At 40.0% G+C, this 21392-nt stretch overlaps 2 protein-coding genes across 2 annotated transcripts; both read right to left on the reverse strand.

The window, feature by feature from the left end:
• Positions 1–1152: 1152 nt before the first annotated feature.
• chmp7 (charged multivesicular body protein 7) lies at positions 1153–5564 on the reverse strand. Its single transcript, XM_063898306.1, has 10 exons — positions 4976–5564; positions 4719–4890; positions 3753–3938; positions 3495–3628; positions 3184–3232; positions 2972–3091; positions 2381–2479; positions 2235–2292; positions 1913–2146; positions 1153–1825 (listed from the first exon to the last, which is right to left on the reverse strand). Exons 1-10 carry the CDS (start codon positions 5245–5247, stop codon positions 1770–1772), a joined length of 1380 nt encoding a protein of 459 aa, XP_063754376.1. The 5' UTR covers positions 5248–5564; the 3' UTR covers positions 1153–1769.
• Positions 5565–6019: 455 nt separating this feature from the next.
• lgi3 (leucine-rich repeat LGI family, member 3) lies at positions 6020–12753 on the reverse strand. Its single transcript, XM_063896537.1, has 9 exons — positions 12266–12753; positions 11395–11466; positions 10782–10853; positions 9449–9520; positions 8793–8864; positions 8328–8497; positions 8078–8242; positions 7892–7982; positions 6020–7704 (listed from the first exon to the last, which is right to left on the reverse strand). The coding sequence occupies exons 1-9, from the start codon at positions 12466–12468 to the stop codon at positions 6975–6977; spliced, it is 1647 nt and encodes a 548-aa protein (XP_063752607.1). The 5' UTR covers positions 12469–12753; the 3' UTR covers positions 6020–6974.
• Between the last annotated feature and the right edge of the window lie 8639 nt (positions 12754–21392).

The raw sequence follows: 21392 nt of genomic DNA on the forward strand, positions 1-21392 counted from the left end.
TTTGGTCTCCTTGACAAGCTCTTCAAATTAAGGGTCACATTTGTCACACAAATGCATTGCAACGTGGGCATAAAAGGATTGATGAAAATACTGAAATACTGCCTTTAAAAACCTAAAACATATAATGATTGCTAAATACACTATCATCTGATTTAAAAGGTAGACATTTGATTAAAACACATCTTATAATAATATATCTGGTATGGATTTGTAATGCATCAATTCAATTCTAAATGTTTACCTTCAATATTCCAACCACTTCATAAATTCAGTTATCTGTATCAGATGACATGTCCTCTGCCTCTAAACAATCCTATATTTTATTTAACAACAACAAAGTACCAATGTAATCCTCTGCACTGCCACGACTACAATAATGTATTTTGTGTATTCATTTTGGTCTAATTCAGACTTAATTCAAAGATATTTTGTATAAAAATTGTCACAATGTGGTACCATTCAAGATTCAGGATTCAAGAAGCTTTATTTATCCCGAGGGAAATTGAGGTGCAACAGTTCAATACAAAGAAGGAAGGAGAAATATACACTCAATATAACTAAAATACTAAATATACACTAAATATACATCAAATGTTACTAAATATAAACTAAAATAACTAAGTATAAACTAAGTATAACTAAATATAAACTAAATGTATCAACAATAAGAGCAGCTTTGCAAATATGAAATAGTGAAATAGAATAATAATACCAGAGCTGTTTATTCTAGCCTATTTGATGGATCACATGTGGAACCAGACTTTAAAAGCTAAATGCTTATATCTTACTTTAAGTTTAAGCTATATAGAAGTTGTGCTTGAAATCAGTAAAGCTACTTTGACTCTATTTGACAGCATGCAGTTTATAGTTATCTTGTTGAGTCAAAAATATCTGTAGGTACAACAGTGACCCCTGGTGGCTAAAGGCCTGTACAAACCGTGCACGGTTTATATTTTATTTATCTACCAAACATCATTTTATTTCAACTTTGGATAGTGACTAGCTATCAAAAGTAAGTTTAAACCACTGACCTTAAATTGAAAACACTCTAATACTAGGTAGGTTGTATGCCATGTAATCCCATTAGATTAGTTGTAAAAAAAAAAAAACGACTTTTGGCTTAGTAACAAATAAATACCACAAACAAAGAAGTGATTAAAATACATTTTATTTTTGAGAAACGTATTTGGTTAAACTCACTTAAGGTAGGCCTCTCAGTCCTCACAAGTATGTGGCAGTGAGACTAAACATACTTATTACTTCAATCATTTGGCATAATATTCTCTTTCCTTTCAGTTAAACATGTACAATTCAAAGGCCACTTAATAGACTTTACAAGAATGCCAATGAGGGACAATTAAACACATCAATAAACACACAACAAATATACTTATTCACACTCAGTCAAAAATACCACAAAGTTAAAAGCATTCCTAGTGGCGGCATACCAAAAATAATATGTTAAACTGTTAAAATGATAATGTTTGACTTGAGATTCTTCAGATCCTGATGGCAGATTTAAAAGGTATTCCTTTTTGGCATGCCTCCAAAGAAAAGGCATTTCTATGTTCACTAACTGAAGGAAAGTGCCTTGTTTTCATCCTGATATATTGATTTAACAGTTCTTACAGTTAAGATTTAGCAATTGCTTATGTAGTTTTTCATGAATTTATTTCATTCTATGAACCCTGGCACACAGAAACGTCTTCAGAGATAGAGTTTGATATGTTGACGCAGAGATTTAAACTCGCCATATTTTGTCTGTGCCGTCACTGTGCAGGCTCTAATCTCCTGGCTGGCGATGTCTTCTTCTCCTGTTGAAAGCCTGGACAGAGAGGTGATCATACGTTAATTCAAAACATTCATATGAAGGTCAAAAAAAAGAGAAACTAAGAAATCTGAAAGTGCATACCTGAATCAGTTAGGTTTAACTTATTTAATTCTTCCTCCAGCTGCTCATCTGTAATATCCAGGGGGCTGTAAGGCACCGCAGGCAGAGAACTGAGCAGGTCTGAACCCGGGAGGCTCTGCCCTCCGGAGGGTCCCTGTTCGTTTGTTGGAACCTCAGGGAACCTTGAGACACTATCCGGCTTTGACTCATCCATCAAAGATTTTAGTTCCTCCTCCAGCTCATCTATGTCTACATCTACAAAAAAAAAGGCAAACAAACTTAGATCTCCTTGACAATCATATAAACAATGTATTAAAGATAAGGCACAAACAATATGGCATACCTGCGCTGGTCACTCCACTGGATAACGTTTGGTTCACCTCATCTTGAGTGTCACATAACTGGTTGAATCATAGAAAAGATGCATTTATAGTTGATGAAGTATAAAATACAAATCATGAATTGTCTTTAAATAAACAGCTACTGTACCTCCTGGATTTGATCCACAAGGCTCTCAGCCCGCTCCACAGTCACATCCTTCAGAGAGAGTCTCAGGGCCGACACTCCGGCCTGATACGCTTGAATAACCTACAAACATGTTCAGCATAGTTTAAACACAAAGCTAGCTGCACTCCATTTCCTATAGCCGGGGGACAATCTGGCCAGAAGTTATGAGGAGCAGCGAAGACGGAATATATCTCTACAATGAGCAGGAGGATGCATCACCAATTTAACAAAGCATGGATCAGTCTGCATGCTTTTTCATTGTTTTATCATTATTATTAAAAATAGAATAAGGCCTGCCAGCAATCACTCGCTAGTGGCTCTGATTTGTGTGAAGATGGCCTATATTATATGATATTCAAAGATTCACTTGTAATGGCATGCAGTTTTCATGTTGACCAGGCAAGTGTACAAGCAGCATTCGCCACATGAATTGAGCAGGGTGAATTTGCTGACACCTTTTAAATGGTGTACAGACTGCGCCTGCTCAGTGTTAAATGTTAAAGGTGCAGACGCACCAATAACAAACTTACAGATAACTACACAGAAAGGGTTGACGTGAATGCTCCCTCTTACCATCTTATCAGTCTCTGACTGGGCTATTCTGTCCAGGATTCCTCTGATGGACTCCAGTTTGGCAAACAAGCTCTCGGCTCTCTTTTCTACCCTTTTCCGGCCTCTTATACACCTCAGTGCCTGTGGGATAGACAGCTAATATTACCACTGAACCCAGGTCATTACACATTTTTTAACAGATTATTATTTTTTCACTCAAATGTTATAAGTACCTGGGATTTCTTTCCTTCTCTCAGCAGTACCCTTGCTTCCTCTTTGCACCTGCACACAGATCAGGCAAAGCTTTAGAAGTATTCACCATTTTAAAGGCAATGCAGTCCTTCTGTGGAGCTCAATAGCTGGAAAAAAAGATGGCTAAAGCATGAAGTTGCACACATAATAGTGGAATAACTAGAGTGCGTTTTCCCTAAACGACAAACCCTGAATGTAATTGTGTAAAATAATAGTATCATTTTTTTGTCATTAATGAATCAATCTAATTTTAATCTATTCCTAATTTAGGTTCTTATTTGATTTGATGTACTTGTCAGCTTCAAGGCCCAGTTTCTCCACCCGCTCTTCCAGAAGCTTCTGACTGCGCTGCAGCTTGTAGATGCCCATATCCACATCGCTGACAGAAGAAATGTAATCTTGCCCAGTCTGACAAAACTTGACAATCTGTAAAGAAGGCACATGAAGACAGTTGACACTTAAAACATGAAAGCAACAAACACAGGATCTCTTAACAGGCTTTCTCTTTGAAGATAACCAGCTAAATGTCTCTCTTGAGCAGTTTGTTTACCTTCTCTCCTTCGTGCAATGAAACCATCACTTGCTTGTCCCTCTGCAGCTGCAGGAGAGCCATGCACAGGGTGCTCTCATCCGCACAGACATCAGAGGAGAGAGTACAGAGCTCTTGAAATGAAATGATGGAGCAGCTTGCAAACTCACTGCTTCGGTACACCTTGAGTAATTCTGCTGCTTTCTCCTGGAAAACCAAGAGTACGATTGGAAACGTTCTTTATAAAGCCTCTCCACTGTACTGAAGATGTTCATCAGATATGTGTGTTCATTTATAAATATATGTTCTTGCTTCTTTTTCTTCCATCATCATTTTGTTCAGTTTCCTCAAAATTAATTTCCAAATGGATTCATATCACGCTTCACTGGTTAATCATCTTCTGTTTTTCAAACCAAATAAGTTATAATTCCCCCTCAGTCTCCCATGGTGTCTTCAAATGCTTCTTTACTTTTTAGTGTTTTTTACTTCTCATTTTGTATGCTTGATGTTGTCAATCATTTTGTAAACACTTTCTTCAAAAGGGTAGATTTTAGGGGAAGGTCCCCTTTATCAGCCAACAGCTTTTTGACCCTTTTCTTGACTATTTTCACCATTTTTTGCAGTCTAAAGGCCATAAGAATAGACAAATATCCACTATCTTTAGACATAGCAGCTGCCATAATAACTTTTATAGTCTGGCTGTAATACCCTTGATAGGGAAAGATAAAGCATTCAGAGTGGCATTAAGTTGACCTGTGGTTAAAGGGCCCATACAAGTTTAAGTTTGAATCCAGATGCATGCTTTGTTTAGTTTCAATTGTTAATGTGCACCAATAACCAAGGAAGAATAATATAAAACATTCTGCTTAAGTGTAACACACAGCCTAGTACTACTACCATAACATAGACATGCATATCAATCATAGTGCTGCACGGATTAGGATACAATTCTACTTTTGTGTTTATAAATCTGGAAGTTTAACAAACCTTCACTAGTTCAATCACTACAAAGGACTCGTCTAGAGACACCTGGCTACTTCCCAGCAGGGTGGAGAAGGTCCATTTCAGAGGCTTCACCAGCAGCAGGCCTACACCCCAGGACAACCAGCCACAGTCCATGTTGGCAGCAAACTCAGACTCCCTCTGGATCTTCCCACATCTGGAAAAGGGCAAAACACAGAGGTTTTACCCACATTGATCTAGAGAGACAGACAGTAACAGACAGCTGTGACTGACCCACTTACCTGGCCATAGACTGGATGACAGTCGCCAAGCCCAGCGGGGATCTCTCTTTCCTCCTGAATGTTTTGTTCAGGTCCTTCAGGCTGACATAAACGGTGCCTCGGTCCCGGCAGGCTTTAACAATCAGAGCCGTCCAGAAGTCCATCTTACTGTCCCAGTCTGTCGTGTTGACATCTCGGTTCTCATTGAAGTCCGAGAACATAAAATTCATCCTCTCTTCGTCGTCCCATTCGGGTGGCAAGATCATTTCCGTGGCGTTAGACATGTGCAACATCAGAGTCTAAACTCACTCGTGAGAGTGAAAACAGACAGCTCGCTAAGCTAACGTTAGCTCGCTAAAGTTAGTGACGTTAGGTTTGCTAGCAACACCCACCAACTGCCCTCACTTCTAACAGAAACCAATATAACCACGTAACGTCAAGTAACATGTACGCTGTATATTGTTTGTGAAGTGAACATGTAAAGCAGTGGCTCACAAGTCGCTGCCAGTTATCAAAGCAAACCCCTTACTTCACCATGATGCATTAAGATGTGGCTAACATTAGCTAAGGTTTCACATATCAACAGCAACACATGGTAGTGTTCGTTTTAGAAATCGGCACTGCGCAAAAAGGCGGTGATGTGTCTGTGCCTGAAGAGCAAATGGTTTAACTCCACCCACGCGGACACCCAGAACAGCACAGCAAGCGCATCTATAACTGTGCTCAGGAAGGTTTATTTTTGTGCCTTTATGCTCATCCCTCCACAGCTGTTCTACTTGTAAATGCGTGTGTGTTTTTTTTTTGAGTTTCCAACATTTTTTTCAAACGATGTCAGTGAGTACAAACTGCCTTACATGTGGTGTTATTTTATTGCTTCTGTTATTGGCTAGATTCTACAACTCAAATCTTCAAGATTTTAGAGCAAAACAGTCTGATATGTGCCAATTCTTTAGCGTGTTTTGGAGTTATCATGGTTAGCAAAAAGCAATTCTAACCAGAAAAGACAAGACAGAAATTTGTAGAGGCCATAAACTGAATTTAATCATACCCTCATTCCCACCCACCCTTTCATTTGCAAACACATTTACACAGCAACAATTACAGTTTGTGAAAGTACATTACAAAAGCATAGGAACTGATATAAAGGGTTTTATAACTTAAAATGCTCTGATCTTCATGGCTGATCTTGTTATAGCTCCACAAATTGTGTATGTTGCCTCTCAAATGAGTTATGAATTATAATGCTAAACTATGCTATAGCGCACCTAAATATCCTTTAATTTGCCATGTCCCCTCAAAGATTGGCAACCATTTTGGGAATTTATAACAATTACAAAAAAAGTATAATATATTTCTAAAACTTAAATACTAAAGGGCTAAAGTAGGCTCACTTTTTCAGTACATTTCTGGGTCCCTTGATAAATTTGCTCATGCTTCAGGCCAGCTCTGATCCCTTGTTATTATTGCAGAATTGAACTTCACATTTAAAAAAGTAAGGTATCTCATTTACAAACGCATACATAATTTATGATTTTTAGGTATTAAAATGGTTAGTATTGCTTGTTTTACATAGTTATATCATTTGTACCGTGCCATGCAAAATGCCACAGATAAACTACGCTGTGTAACTCACAAATCTTTCATGGCAACAATATACCGTTTCATTCAGTGAATAATTAATTGGATGCACATGCACATCATGTTCACATTAGTAAAGTGCAGTATACAATATCATACTTTTGGAAAATAATTTGCCTGGATATATGGTTGGCAGAACCAAAGCAGTAATATGGCAGGGACATGACACTTGTGTAGGCATGTTACTGATGCTTTCAATTATCACATTATTTCATTCACATGTTAAGGTATAGTGCATAAAAATAGTTGAATAATTCATTTAGTTGCCTCATCATCAGGTAAAACAGCAGACCTTTAGTAACATGGCTTTAACATTTTACAGTCTTTCATTTATTTGGCACGTGTTGATAAATGCTCAGAAACACCTCCTGTCGCTCTCAGTCTACTTGGCACTGAGATCCACCACCAGGTGCTGGTAGGCCAGGGTGTTGCCTTTGAAGCTGGCAGCCAGCAGGATGTCCTTGTTGTCGACAGATACCAAGTTGAACGCTCGTGGGGCTCTCATGTTCAGCTCCTGGAAAGGCTGAAAGCGCTGAGTGAGGTCATCCCACAGGTAAACTCTGGAGAAGGAGAAATCACTTCCAAGAATGAGGTACTGGCGGAGGCCCACTGTGAACGGATACACTGCCATTGAGCCTCGAGAGGGAAGAGTCTGGATCTCAGTGAAGCGCTGCCCTTCCCATCGGAGGATCTTGGAGTCACCAATGAAACGTGTGAGGCAAAGGTAAAGAACTTTTCTCACCCAGAAGTGCTTAACCATCTGCACATCTGCTAGCTCTGTGATTTGGGAGAAGAAAGCAAACTGCTTCTGGCCGCGGTTCCACTGGTAAACCACCGGCGGCTGAGAGGCGCTGGAGAGAATGAGGTGAGGCTTTCCCCCGACATCAAGAAACTCCACATGGGTGTCCCGATGCCAGGGATGGAGGGACTGGTGGGTGTAGAAACCGTTGCTGTTCCAGCGATAAATGCTGGTGGAGCCTGCCTTGGAGCTGTCTGCTACCACAAAGTACCACTCATCATCCAGCTGGAAGGTGTCTACGAAGTTAGGCTTCCTCACACGAGTGGTGTCAATGTCTTGGATCTTTACAAAGCGGTGCGGGTCCTCTTCCCACCTGTAATTAGGCAAATATTTTAATTCCTATAGTTTCATCGTTAAATTACACTAGAAGTGAAATTAAAAGATTGATATGTCAAAGTGGTATCAATATTCTCATCTAACTAAGCTAAATAAGCCTTTCTCCAGAATGTCAAGCTATTTCAAAGCACTTGCTGTTTATCAAATTATATTGCAGGCCTTACTTGTAGATATGAGATCCACCAAAAAGTTGAGCAACAACCATGTAAAGATTGTTGCTAATCACCACTGGTTTGCAGTACACAGCAGAGCGAGCTGCAAGAGGGATACACAGAAGCAGAATAGTCAATCAAAATCAAAATGAAACATAAAACAGTACAATAGCTATGCTTTCATATCTGGCAACTTACAGGTAATGTTATGAAACATCCTGAACACCATCTCCACATGATCCCATACAAACAAGGTGCAAAACCCTGAATCAGGCTGAGCAAAGACCACAAACTGATCGTCATTGAACTCATAGGACTCCACCGACACTGAGTGGAAAGGGAAGGTTTCATAGACAGCAAAATCTACGGGGAAAACATAGAGCAGGTTATGAAATAAGAAGTTCTGCGTGAGATCACCAAAAATGTCTTAAAGAGAGAAGGGCGAAACCTGCGCTGATGCAGTTGAAGTCTCGTGGTGTGAGGTCGTGGATTCTGCGTCCCTGAAACTCAAAGGGGCTGGCGCAGTAGATAGCAGGGACAGAAGTGTTGGTCTTCTCCATCCAGTCTACCAGCCATTTGATTTTACAGTCGCAGCGGAAAGAGTTCCCTCGCAGGTCTCTGAGAAACAGATAGAGCAGAGAAAATATGTGACTTTAATCTAAAAATGCTCAAACACAAATGTCATAAACCTAAGAGAATCAAAACAACTGAGACAAAAAGTGTTTTGAGCACCAGTGTGGTTTGACTCAGAGACAAACCACCCTCGAGACAGTTTTGCAGATGAGTTGAAGTCCACTAAACCCTCAGGGAACTTCAGCAAACTACAAAACACCAACAATGTTTCATGGAGACAGATTGTAGGGTTAAAGTTCTCGGGTTGAGACAGTTTTAATTGCAGTGTAGGGACACTTACAAATCTGTGAGGATGTCTAGATGTTTGAAGAGATCTCTTGGCAGCTGCTGCAGGTTGTTGTTTGAGAGAGATCTGAAAAGAGAAGACATGGTTATCATGTCCTATGGTTACATATTATGTAATGATCTCTACTAGACATAAGGAACAGGCACAAGTCTGTTTATGTGTGTGCCATTGCTGTATGAAGAGAACTGCATACAGCGATGGTGGCAGAACCCTGTTTGTTCCTATGAAAGTTGCCCAGAGGTGCATGTAGCCAAAAAAGTACCCAGATCTCTCGTGGATTTTCTGGATCTCTGGGCCCACAGAGCAAGCACAATAGCATTTTCTTTAACTCAGCCCCCCTGCCGCATGGGCTGATTCACATTAACAGATGAATGTCATTCAAATGTTAGACTATTGTAGTCTGCCTTCGTATGTTTTTTTACTCCAAAAACATATAAGCTAAAATAAAAATGTATGTTTACTAATGTAAGTCTATACTGTACTGTACATAAAAAGGATGTTGGGCCTCGAGGCATCACGTACTGGATCCTAAAGTTGTAAATCCATGGTTAGCCAAAATGTTTTGGTTTTGAAACATGTTTTAGCATCATCATGTGCAAAGGGACAAGTAAAGGGTTTTCCCACCTTGTTAGCTCAAGGAAAATACTTACAGATGAGTCAGGGATTTAAGTCCTCTGAGGGTGTACTTTGAGAGAGCCTGGATGTCGTTGTTCTCAATGAACCTGAAAAGAGACAAACCACTTGTTTCAAAGTGATGACAACCTCTGAAGTTCAGTCACTGTTATTGTTTTTCATGCTTGTTAGAAAGGAGTTTGTGTTGTCGGTACAGGGCACAATAGGAGTGACAGAAGGAAGCAATTATTTTAACATATAGCACTCCACATCTGGTGTATTTAAAATCAAAGGCAACAGCTTTTAAACAAATTAAAATGGGGCAATACATATTCATATTTCTTGTGGGTTTTGATGGCTTCTATTGGCCAATGCAATCAGTGATTTTTATGCAAAGGAAAAATAGTAAAACAGAAAATCAATAACTCAATGGTGAAAGCTAATTTCATGGTTTTGAATAATGTGATAAAAATAAGACACTGTGCAGCAAGAAAAAAAAAGTCTGCGTGTCAGCATCATTTGATCCCTTCCTGTATAAGATATGTCTATTGATAGTCAAGGACATACAGCATATGCAAACTCTTTGGAGGTGGCTGGATATTAAAGTGTGGCTTTATTAGCATTCACAGCGGGTATCGGCAGTAGTGGCCGTGATGCAGAGAGGCCTTGTGTCTGGGCTGCAGCCAAAGCCACACAGCAAGCATCCTGAAGCTTGGCTACCACAGAGAGCCATCAGCTAACTACTTTATAAAGCCTATCAATTTACAGAATGGCATATTCAGCTTTATTACACTTTAGCGGCGGAGTGCTCGCTGTCGTAGGAGGATTTATTTGAAGTCTTAATTTTGGCATTATTTTTGCCATACTGCAGAGACCAACCCTGAAATGCAGTGCAGCATTGAGGTACGATTTCTTAACTTTGTATTGAAATAAACCAACATGGAATGACTGCAATTAATTAAAAAGGCAAAACCTTTCCTAAAAGCAACCTTATGTCTGCTTTGCTTATCAGTTCCAGCACTGTGGCAAATGCAATACAGATAATGTTGAAGTTTTTAAAGTATGCTAAAATGAGCTACCATAAGCAACCATTACCTATTAGTCATAAAAAGGTCAATAATTAAGGCCTAGGCAACCCAACCCCCTTACAGTATTGAACTGATCGAGGGTGGGTTTTATGAAATTCATGTTATATTTGTAAGAGAGAAAACTTGACTTTTTTTATTGGCATGATTTTAAAACAGTTTTTTTTTTGTCAGTACATTTTCCTTAGTATGAAGAACATTTTATCAATATTTTCAAATATCACAGGCTAATCCTATTAAGTTAAAAAATAATTATAACATACACACAACGACGTGAGACACTTACAGGTACTGCAGGTGAGACAGACCAGCAAAGGCATCATCAGAAATCATGGTGAATGTGTTTGAGTTCAAGAGCCTGGAAAAAGGAAGTAATAGTGATCAAGTCAAAAAGATCATGTAGTACATTACAAATGAAGGGCTAGACTGCCATTAAATATCTTTTAAAATCACATTTATTCATTTTCGCTGGTCTAATTTGGAGATATTTTTTAAAGAAGCGAAAAAATGTTATTCTTAAATCCAAAAGATTTAGTCTCTTATCAAATAAATCTTTCAATATAAACACAATGTAATGCAAATACGTATTTGGAATTCATACACACACAGACGTAACCACACACTCATGATTGCATCTGAGAGGATAAACGGCCCTTTGTCTGGCCGAGCTGAAGGGAGTCAGTGATTGCCAACGACGCTGATACAGAGCCACTTTACTCTTATTACCGCTATGTCACCAGTGTTTTCAATAACCATTCATTTCTAGTAGCTGAAGTCACTTTCATTGTCACTGCAAAACAAAAGCTCTCTGCGTGCGTACACCATATCAACTGTGTAAAACATAGTTTTAGGATGTTTTAAAGTTGTGAAAGTCCTCTGTTGTTGTTCAGGACACTTACAGGAACTGCAGCAGGTGAAGGTGCGAGAAAGCTCCCTCTGGGATCGTAGTAAAGGCGGCGTTCACCATCGTCCTGTTCAAACAAACAACATCAGTTATCATCAGATGTGTCTTTTAGATATGAGAATATATTTTACAGAGGTAGTGCCAAAGTTTAGAGACTTCATTTGATTTTATGATGAAAGATGTCGTATTCACAACATGACTGTGTATTTCCTTACTTCTCTCATCAGGCCATCCTTGCCGTGTAAATATCAAGTAGGACTAAATCTTTCCAAAACTAGGACACATAAGTTCATTCTTCACTTTTACTGTATTGCAAAATGAGGCCACCTCCAGCAGCCTGTGCTCTGGATTCCCCTTGACTTAATGTTCAATCCACAAGCATTTGGGGTCAATGTCACATAAAAGGGGCCACCTTGTAATCTTCTCAGCATAACATAACCTTCCGTCATCATGTGTTAGTCTTTCCCTTTCATTGCATGTGCTCCATTTATCTCTCTCCAAGATCAGATCTCAGAGGAGAAGCAGGTCTCCTGCAGTCAGATATGGGATCTATTGTTAGTCCTCCTCCCTGGAGCTCGACAGGATTTTACTGCTGTGCTCCAAACAAAGTTCAGCATATGGTACAGGAAAGATACATTTTTATCGCTTTATGTGATGCTATCTGCAATACATCTCTGAAAAGACATTTTGCATCAAGAGAAAATTAGTTGGCAACATACTGGTATTCACTTTAAGGTAATTTAAAGACATGTAAGATTTCATTACATAATGGAGGGTGACATCAGTGAGGAAGTACCAGACTGCATATTGCTCACATTTATGAAAACAATGCTTTTGGTAAATGGTTTTATGGATGTTGGACTCACAGAGAGATGATTCCAGGGGGGAAACTCTTGGGGATAGCCTTGGTGTCCACGCAGAAGGCACTGTCTTTGGTGCAGGAGCAGGTCGAAGGACAGCGAGGTATCTTGGGGGCTCTCCTGGCGTCCGATTCCCTCAGCAGGCTGAGACACAGGCACAGCAGCGAGAAGCAGATCAGCCTCATCCATGTCTGTCTGAGCTCAGGCATCCTTGGGCAGGAGGAAAGTGGATGAGCTTCTTAAAGTTTCTCCTCACCGGCAAGTGGCTTGTTAAGGGAAGATGGTGAGCCTACCTACAACCCCAGCAGTTTGATAATGCTGAGCGCAGAGTGGAGAAAGGGAGGGAGGGAGGAGGGGGAGTAAGTGTAGTCCTGTGTATCCTCGCTGGGTGTGGGTGCTCTGCAGCTTCCTTGGATCTGTGCAATCTCTCTCTCAGGAGCAGCTGCCAGAGTGCACACTGCAGGAATGACGAGCAGTGCTGCTTTCTCTGCACAAAGACCTGTAGGCGAGTGTAGCTGACAATGAATTATTTACTATCGCACGCGCAGAAAACCTCAGAACAACAGCAGCAGGGAAGCGGGGAGCGGTGAGGAGGTTGGGTCCTTGCTAATGGAAGATTTTACTGCCATGTTCAGTGTGTGAAAGCTCGTATCATGTGTGAAGTCGTGTCATGCTGCTGCAGACAAGCAGGCAGCAAGGATGCAGGGAAATGTGTGTGCAAGCATCCATGTGTTTCCAAGTGGCTGTGTGTGTGTGAGTGGGAGGGAGTCTGTATTTTGGCAGCCTTGAAAAGCAACCAGTACTCACACCTTCTCAAAGCATGCAGGTACGGACTGAGACACATTATCTATAGAGCCAAAATATACCTCTCTCTTGACAAGACAATATACACGAGAGCTGTACCAGGAAAAATGGCTAAATCTGGTCATTTATTTTTTATTTTAAAGATACTGCTTCTCGGACGATAGAGAAGATGAACAGCAGCCATAAACAGGTGCTCCAGTGATTGGGTGCTGCACTTCCATTAGGTTGTGGCACTTGAGAGAGACATATTAAAATGGAACGGTCTAAATCAAAGCTGCAGGACCTGAGATCTCCTGATTCTTTGTCTGTAGTATGGATAAAACTCCATTGGCAACACAAAAGTATCTTGACCTTCTGTGCCTGACCCATGTTTCAAATGTATGCCACCAGTTTGTAACAGGCCTGCAAGTGACATTTGGTAATCACTATCTTGTTTTTGAAAAAAAAGTTGGCATCTGAGGACATTTTTCAAATTCAGTCAAACAATTTGGCTGAAATTGAATTTTCTTTTTATGCTGTATTAAGGTTCAGTCTTTGGGCACAACATTTTTTATATATGTTTTATTTCATTTTAGGAAAAAACAGTAGTCCAGGTCCAGGAAGATACGTACATGTGTGCAGTGTAAGATCAGTTCATTATTATGGAATACATTTAATGAACATAATGTTTGCAATTTCCTTACTCAGACAGTTGATAATTTAGAATGAGCACTGTTAGATACTTTTCACGTTATAACGTGAAAATATAATTATCATGAAATAACGTGATAATTTCATGTAATAACATGATACTTATCTTGTTTAAACGTGAAAAAGATCTTGTTATAACAAGAAACTTTCACGTAATTACTTGATACTGAGCCTTATTTTTTTTTTTTAGTGTGATAGCAATACACCACCGTAGATACTTGCCTAAAAAACTGAATTTCCCCTAGGGGATTAATAAACTATGTGTTTTTCTTAAGTATGTCCAAACATATTTCAAGACTTAGATCAATTACAACACATGTTGTGAATATTTTCCGTATCATATTCATTATAAAATTACCATAGAGTTTATCAGAAGACATACACTCTCTGACTCTTCAGGACATGTACTAAAACACTTTTGTGTTAAATTGTTGTCGCTCTTTAATATCATTTTAGGTTTAAAAAGTGTTTTGTTTTTTTGTTATTTGTTGTAATGCCATCAGAGACACTATATATAAGAATTCAATTGTTATACTTGCTTTGAATGATTTCAAGCCCAAACAGCAAATAAAGAACACGTACAAGACATGCCGTTAGGTAAAAACATGTCCGCCTTATAGCTCAGGCTCATGCCACCAGAGGGTGCTACCGCCTACACAATAAAGTGGTTTCAGGACAGCAGGCTGTGCAGAGTGTCTGAATGGCAGGTCTGCAGCCTCAGTGCCAGGCATTACCAGCCTTCCTTCACAACGACTCTGTTGTCCCGAGCAAAGAAACCCTGCAACACACTGTCTGTCCATGTCTCGCCACACTGTTCCCAACAGCAGCAGGGACACCACATTAAACATCTGATCCAAAGCAGTAGTTTCAGAGCAGAGTATTACTATTCATACAGTATGAAACTTCAATTATTGTGTGTCCTTTTACATTGTTCATTTCTTTCAGTCAGTCTCATGATCTCTGATGTACGCCAACAGTAAGCTATGAAATGAAATAAAAGCATTATGTTGATGAAAGGGAAAAGGCTCACAATATCTTCAGGGGATTCATTTCAAATCTGTTGGATGTCTGTATTGCACTGGGACTGTTTGATGTGTATCAGTGAAAGGTTATCTAGTTATTGGTACATAAATCTGTCTATTCCTCTTGTCTGAGGAACCTCTCTGTAGGCTGTGTTACAATTTAACAAAGAGTGATTTCACATGTTACTAAATTATGGGTGGCGTCTCTTTGTGCCTTATCCAGTTATGGAATGCCATTTCCTGTACACCAGCTTTTTGTTATGCTTTATTTTCTTTTGTGCTTTGGTGCAGTGTGTTTGCGTGTGTCTAAGCTTTTTTTTTGTTCTTACTGTATTGGTGGATTCATGCAAGTAACGCTCTGTGAAGAGCAGTTAATGCCTGAGCTTACTCCTTGCTGAGCTCCACCCAATCCAAACCTCCGGTGGGAACTAGCATAATTGCATGGCATAGAGCATGGAGCATGAAACAGCAGCTGGAAACCCAAACATGCCCTGTAAGCAGCAGAGGAATCTCAAATGCCGCTAAAATTAATCCGCAGAATTCTCTCTATACAAGTAGACTTAACTTAATTACAGGTTTCAGTCTAAAACACTGTTTTGGAAAATTTGCTGTGGAAATAAATCAGTTAGCACATTAAACAATGTTGCCTCTTTTCTTCAGTGTTTATTTCTGAAGCTTATTTAGATTAGTCTCACTCACGAAAGTACCTTTCAGCACTCACATTTTACTGTGAGCACATTATATTTTCTACATTTATTATTATTTTTTTTTTTTAAAGCATTTTTCATGCAATATTCAAGAAAATGTGGATATTTCTTGCTTTTTCTCTGTTTTATATCATATTTAGGTGAATTCCTTTGGGTTTTGGACAAACAAATAGAGCATTTTAGTACATAACCTTAGACCTTGAGAAACTGGGGTGGACTTTTTCAGTATCTGACATTTTTTAAGTTTAGACAATAAATCTCTAACTCATAAACTCTGTAGCTCTCTTGATCCGCCTTGCTTCACAATTATCAACTATTCCAGTAATAACGAAGTTCAGCCAAGCTACCACCCACTCTGAGGGTTCAGTGTTAGCAGTTACACTTGGCAGTGCTGAGTTTGGCAAAAATGTGTCATGAAAAGTGTTTCTGTCTCCTGTGCCAGATTCTCACCATCTCATCATATCCTCTCTTTTCTGGCACACATGCTTTCTCAAATCAGTGCTTCAACCCTGTTTGGATAACTCTAACTCTGCGTCAGAACCATGTTTAACACTGAGATCGTTCACTTCAGTTTCAGACCCACATCCCACTCTGACTATGGGCCAAGAAGCCTGAAAAGACCTCAGTGTCTGTCTTTTTCCATTCTGTTTGGCTTTCACCGTTTAGCCTCCTGGCTGCACAGGAAGTAGGAATAACAAAATGGGAAGAAAAGCGTTTCACCTCACTTCTTTTCAGGGAAAATCCCAGCTGCTTCAGGCAATGTGGATCATACCGGAGCCACAAAGGTGTTGAGACTTCAGTCAGACATGTACACACACGTTTAGGTGTTTCTATACTGTAGATACATGGCTGCACCCCCTGAACAGTTCTTTACACCAAGTGATTAACAGAGGTGGAGAAGGGCAGAAATAAACAAGTGATTCTCAGGCAATAAATCTTTAACTTAATCTTCATGTGTCTTCATTAGGGTACTAGCTGATAGATGCTAGTAATTAAGTTGGCCAAGTCTAAGGACAAGTTGACGTCCTCCTCAATGAGTCAGGAGCAAAAAATGCATTCACACGTGACTCTGAAATTCAATAAGGTAAGTGTTTGTCACTACTTGCCTTGCTGATCACAAATCTGTCATGTTTGATGAATCTGTCTTTAATAATCAATTGCCGGGCTGCAAACACGCTAATAAAATTCATAATAATTTCATATAAGGTGATAAAGGTTAGTGCCTGGGGCAAGTCTATTAACAGCAGTGAAACCTGTGATATGAAATGCTACCTTTGGGGTACCTTTAGGATTTTATACAAAACTGTGCCAAGAAAACAACCTCCCCCAAATTGCTCTTATTCCTTGCCTTGCTCTGTAAGTGCGGCTCAGTCACTGGAAGGTATGTCAGCCAATCTCATCCCCGGCTCAATTCAATTAAAGAGAGTACAAAGACATATGGCTCAGGGGCGCGTGATATGATTAGAGTTCTTTGCTCAACGACGCTGCTGCTTTGATTCATACCCTCTTATCTAGTCACATAGTGGCGGGCTGAAACAACTGAGCCAAGTAGGGCTCCCTCAAGAGAGCTGCAGGATCCTCAAGGGGCGAAAAAAAAGCCTCCTGATGTGATCTCCATCAATCAAAAGGTCATTATCTTTGCAATGAAAACATGCTGCAGTGACAAAACAGACACACAATCATTAAATCTAAGGGAGATTATCCTTTTGAGACTTAGGGGTTCAAGAAAATGACCAAAACCAAAGGCTGCTATCTTCAATCAGGACAATGCACAGGAGCAACTGTACCCCATGTCCTCCCCCCATGCTCATCTTCAAGCCAAGCTGCCATAAAAGACAGGTGATACGTCTCCCGGGACAGGGATGTGTCGAAGGAATGCGTGTGCAGGTATCCTGCTGCCTGTGGGGACTGTAGAGAAAGGCCCAGCGCACCAGTTGATCCTGTTTGATAAAGGCCCTGACAGGCCCAGATTATATGTCTCAGCCTGGAGGAGGTGTCTGTGTCTCATTCCTGCGCTGAAGAAAGTCGATCTGGTGGGAAAGAGGCGGGGCCATGCCTGTAGGCGTCAGTTTTTGTATGGACGCCAACACACACCTTGTCAGGGCAGACAACACTACCACTGCTCCCTTGTCCACTCCCCCCCCCCCCCCGCCCCTCCCGCTTGTTCTACTCCAAACAAACACCCTCACCCATCTCATTTACCTGACCACACCTGTGCCTCCAGACGCCATAAACACTCCTTCCACAAATCATGTCAGAGATAGATTTTACAACAAGAAACATTAGCCTCAAAATGTCATATTTTCATGTTTGCAGACTATTGTTTGTAATTGACCTTCATAAATTACAATGTGAATAAATGTACTTAGAAACTCTATATCTGTAGTTACAAGGGAAACATACAGGGAATAGGGTAGTATTTTAATGGGGAACTTTGGAATAATAACACTAACTTTAAGAATATTAGTAGGTACAAGAGACTGCTTTATTCTACATACTCTCTAACTGTAATTTAATATTTTAACTGTTCTATTGTTGTAGATTTTCATCAAATGTTTGGAATGTGGTATGTTAAAGTTGCTTTATGTATTTGTATAACAAACCAAAACACTGTGACTAGACAAAACAAACAAACAATGTCTCATCACAATACTTTGCCTGATTGTTGTGTACTCAAATTAAAAAAGTAACGTCCATTACCTCTGCTAGAATTCCTCACACATGATTCAGTTTTTAAGTGAGTACAAATGTGCAACAAGTTAAAGTTAAACAAAGCTTGTAATAAGGGTAATAAGTACATCATTATTTAATGTATTTTACAAAGTAATTTCTTAATAATTACACTGTATATCGCAGATTGCAGTGTATAGCTAGTTCAACAATATATTTATAGATTTAGAAATATCTCCCCACAAACATATTTGCCTATGGTTTTTGTGTTGTGGAGAAAAGAAGAAAAAGGGCAGCGAATGGTAAGACACACAGTGAGTGACAGGCCTTGCCCCAGGCTCACCCCTTCTGTTATGTCTGTCCCACAGAGCAGCCGGGGCGCTGGGGACCTGTCACACAGACAGACATCTCACAAACAGGGGCCCGGAGCCTCTGCGGGGACAGAAACATCAACAATCAAAGAGCAGGGACGAGGAGATGACACCCACTGCCTTCGTCTGTCAATTTCTTCACGAGGGCAACAGAAGGTTCAGCACAGACACTTTGACATCCAGAGGCAAAACCAGGGGTGGAAGGAGTATTTCAATCTTCTACTTAAGTTAAATTACTAATACCGCTCTGTAAAAAATGGTTTGCTAAAGAAAAAGTCCTGTAAGTACTAAACATTAAAATATCCAGTACACAAACATTTAAAGTTAAAAGAAGTTTATAGATGCCAAATAGTTTACTCTAACTCTAATATTATGCTTTATAAACATTACTGTTTTTTAATGCAACATCTTAATTTGTGATCTAACTAATCCTGTGAAATAGATGCAAAGTTAACAGTACAATATGAGTTGTTGTGGAGTTGAAGTATAAAGTGGCAGAAAAAACGCGAAGTCCCTCATCATTGTACGTAAGCACATTGCTTGAGTTAATTTACTTTGTAACATTCCACCACTGGACAAAATGTTTATAAATATTAAAACTATTACACATTTTCTTTTGCTAAAAAACATTTCCTGAAGAGTGAACAACAACCAAATCCACACTGGCCACATTGAGACACAAAATAGCTGCTCGTCATCTTAACTGCTGTTAACGAGGGAGGGGAATCTGTCACAGTGAGCAGCAAACAGAAAATTAAAATTCCTCCTCTCTTTTGAAATCAGCAATCTATGGTGCACCAGAGCTAATCCTGTCTGCTGCGGTTACCCACACACACACACACTTAATGTCTGAGGTCTCGTTTTTATGTGCTCGTCATAAGGAGGAATGCAAGGACATGTCTCCTTCACCTTGCACATGGACACTGGCCAGAATGATATTCATGAGTTCCTGTATTGCACTGCTGTAGCCCTCCTCTCCATCCCTTCATGGGCACTGACATCTCACCCATAAATAATCCGTTCATTTGTGAGGAGACAGAGGTGCACAACAACTTGCTGATGTCACCGCTTCTCGTTTCCTTTAGGCTGAAATAAGCAGAACACACACACACACACACACACAGTAACATCATCATCACCACTGGCGTCATCCCAATCGAGGACCCTCTTTTCTAACTGCGGCCGAGAAAGATACTCTGATTGACGACCTGTCTCCTATACAGGGTGGCAGAGAGTTGAAGGGAAGGTCATCTGTCACCGCTGACAGGAAATGCACAGGGTGGAGATTAATGGTCAGGCTCAGGCTTCTCTCCAGACCTGGTGATGATAATCCCAAACTGGAATAAATCAAACGATCTCTGGTAAACAAGAACACACAGAAAGTCGTCTAACAGGCCCCCGAGGAAACGTGGTGTGTCATCTTGCTCATATTACTGACTTCTAGTTTGCAAATGATGATGATTTGAAATAATTTATATCATGAAGATGGCATAATGCGTTCATGGCCAAGGAGAGGGGGCAACCATTTTTTGTAACTATAATTAACTGAGATTTTTAAATGACCAACTTTGATAAATACAAGTATAACTTAAAACTAAGCTGGGTGATGTATTTAAAAAATTGATGTTTTGTTACATTAGCGTCCCAAGAGCAATCAATAAAACAAATTATGCCCAAAAAAGGAAACTATCCCCAGTCTGTGACTAATAAGTTTGGCCAGCCAAAAATCAATGTTTCATGATTCATTTGGGGGAGTAGCTTTGAGGAGGCCTGTATGGACACGCTGTGAGGGCTGTGAAAATTGTTATCTTTCCTGCTAGAGACTTTTGGAGCTAGTGGTGCTAGCTACAGTACATTCATTGGGAAAGATGTAGTCATAATTGGACTGTTTTTTGGTTGTATCTTGTTAGAAATACAGCTTACTCTGGTTGGCTTTTTAAATGTAACCGTAGCAGTAATGTTACATGCTAGCTGCTCTTTGTAGTTGAGCTAAATGCTAACATGCTTATATTTAGGATAATCAAATGTCTCGGCCATAGGAGCTTTTTTTGTTGAAGCTAACTGCTAATTCTTCTTCAGTTTACTCCATAGTCTGTAGCCTATCAGTATTTCCTAGAAACAAGGGAACAAGACCTGGGCCTGGGGTGAACGGAAAGGATGTGTTGCATTTTCCTTCTTTCTCCCCACAACCCCCCTCATTTCAGGGGAAAGCCTTTGTTCCTCAGTGTTTTCAACCAATGTTGGAAAGAAGGGTTGCCTCCTTCAGTTAAGGGCACATTGTCCTAAAAATAAGCTGTTACAATTAGACACATTACATTAGGCTGAGCAACATTGCTGCTCAGTGTTGCTGGGGCTTAACATACCAAGACTTGGATGGCTAAAATTCCTGTAATCCCAAATCAATTACTAGTCCCCAATCAGTCATCAGATATTCATTTCTTTAGGAGAACAATAACAGGACGTAGCAGTAGCTTCTTCCATCTCTGTGATTAAACACCATATAATTACATAGTGCAACTGTTGACAAAGAACACCCTCCTCTGTGTCCTCTACGCAGCAAAAATAAAGACACATTGAGTTGAGTCAAAGCTACAGCTATCTGCAGAGCACTATACTGGATGATAGCTGGTTGAATTTTGCTTTACTAAACTCTTCCTGTACCATCTGTCAGAAGTGATAACACCAAGTAGCATCTGTGCTCCTCCGCTCTGCACCATTAGCAGGTTATAAACCTGGGCGTCTCCTGTGCTTTCTATTCTTAAATAGAGCTCTCCATCATCACCTCAACCACGGCACAGATGATACTGTTTATAACCCCCCTTCAACATCCGTTTCCAGGAGGAGATGATATTTCTCCCAAAAACAATAA

This window comes from Eleginops maclovinus, chromosome 12, assembly GCF_036324505.1.
Source record: "Eleginops maclovinus isolate JMC-PN-2008 ecotype Puerto Natales chromosome 12, JC_Emac_rtc_rv5, whole genome shotgun sequence".
Lineage (NCBI taxonomy): Eukaryota > Metazoa > Chordata > Actinopteri > Perciformes > Eleginopidae > Eleginops > Eleginops maclovinus.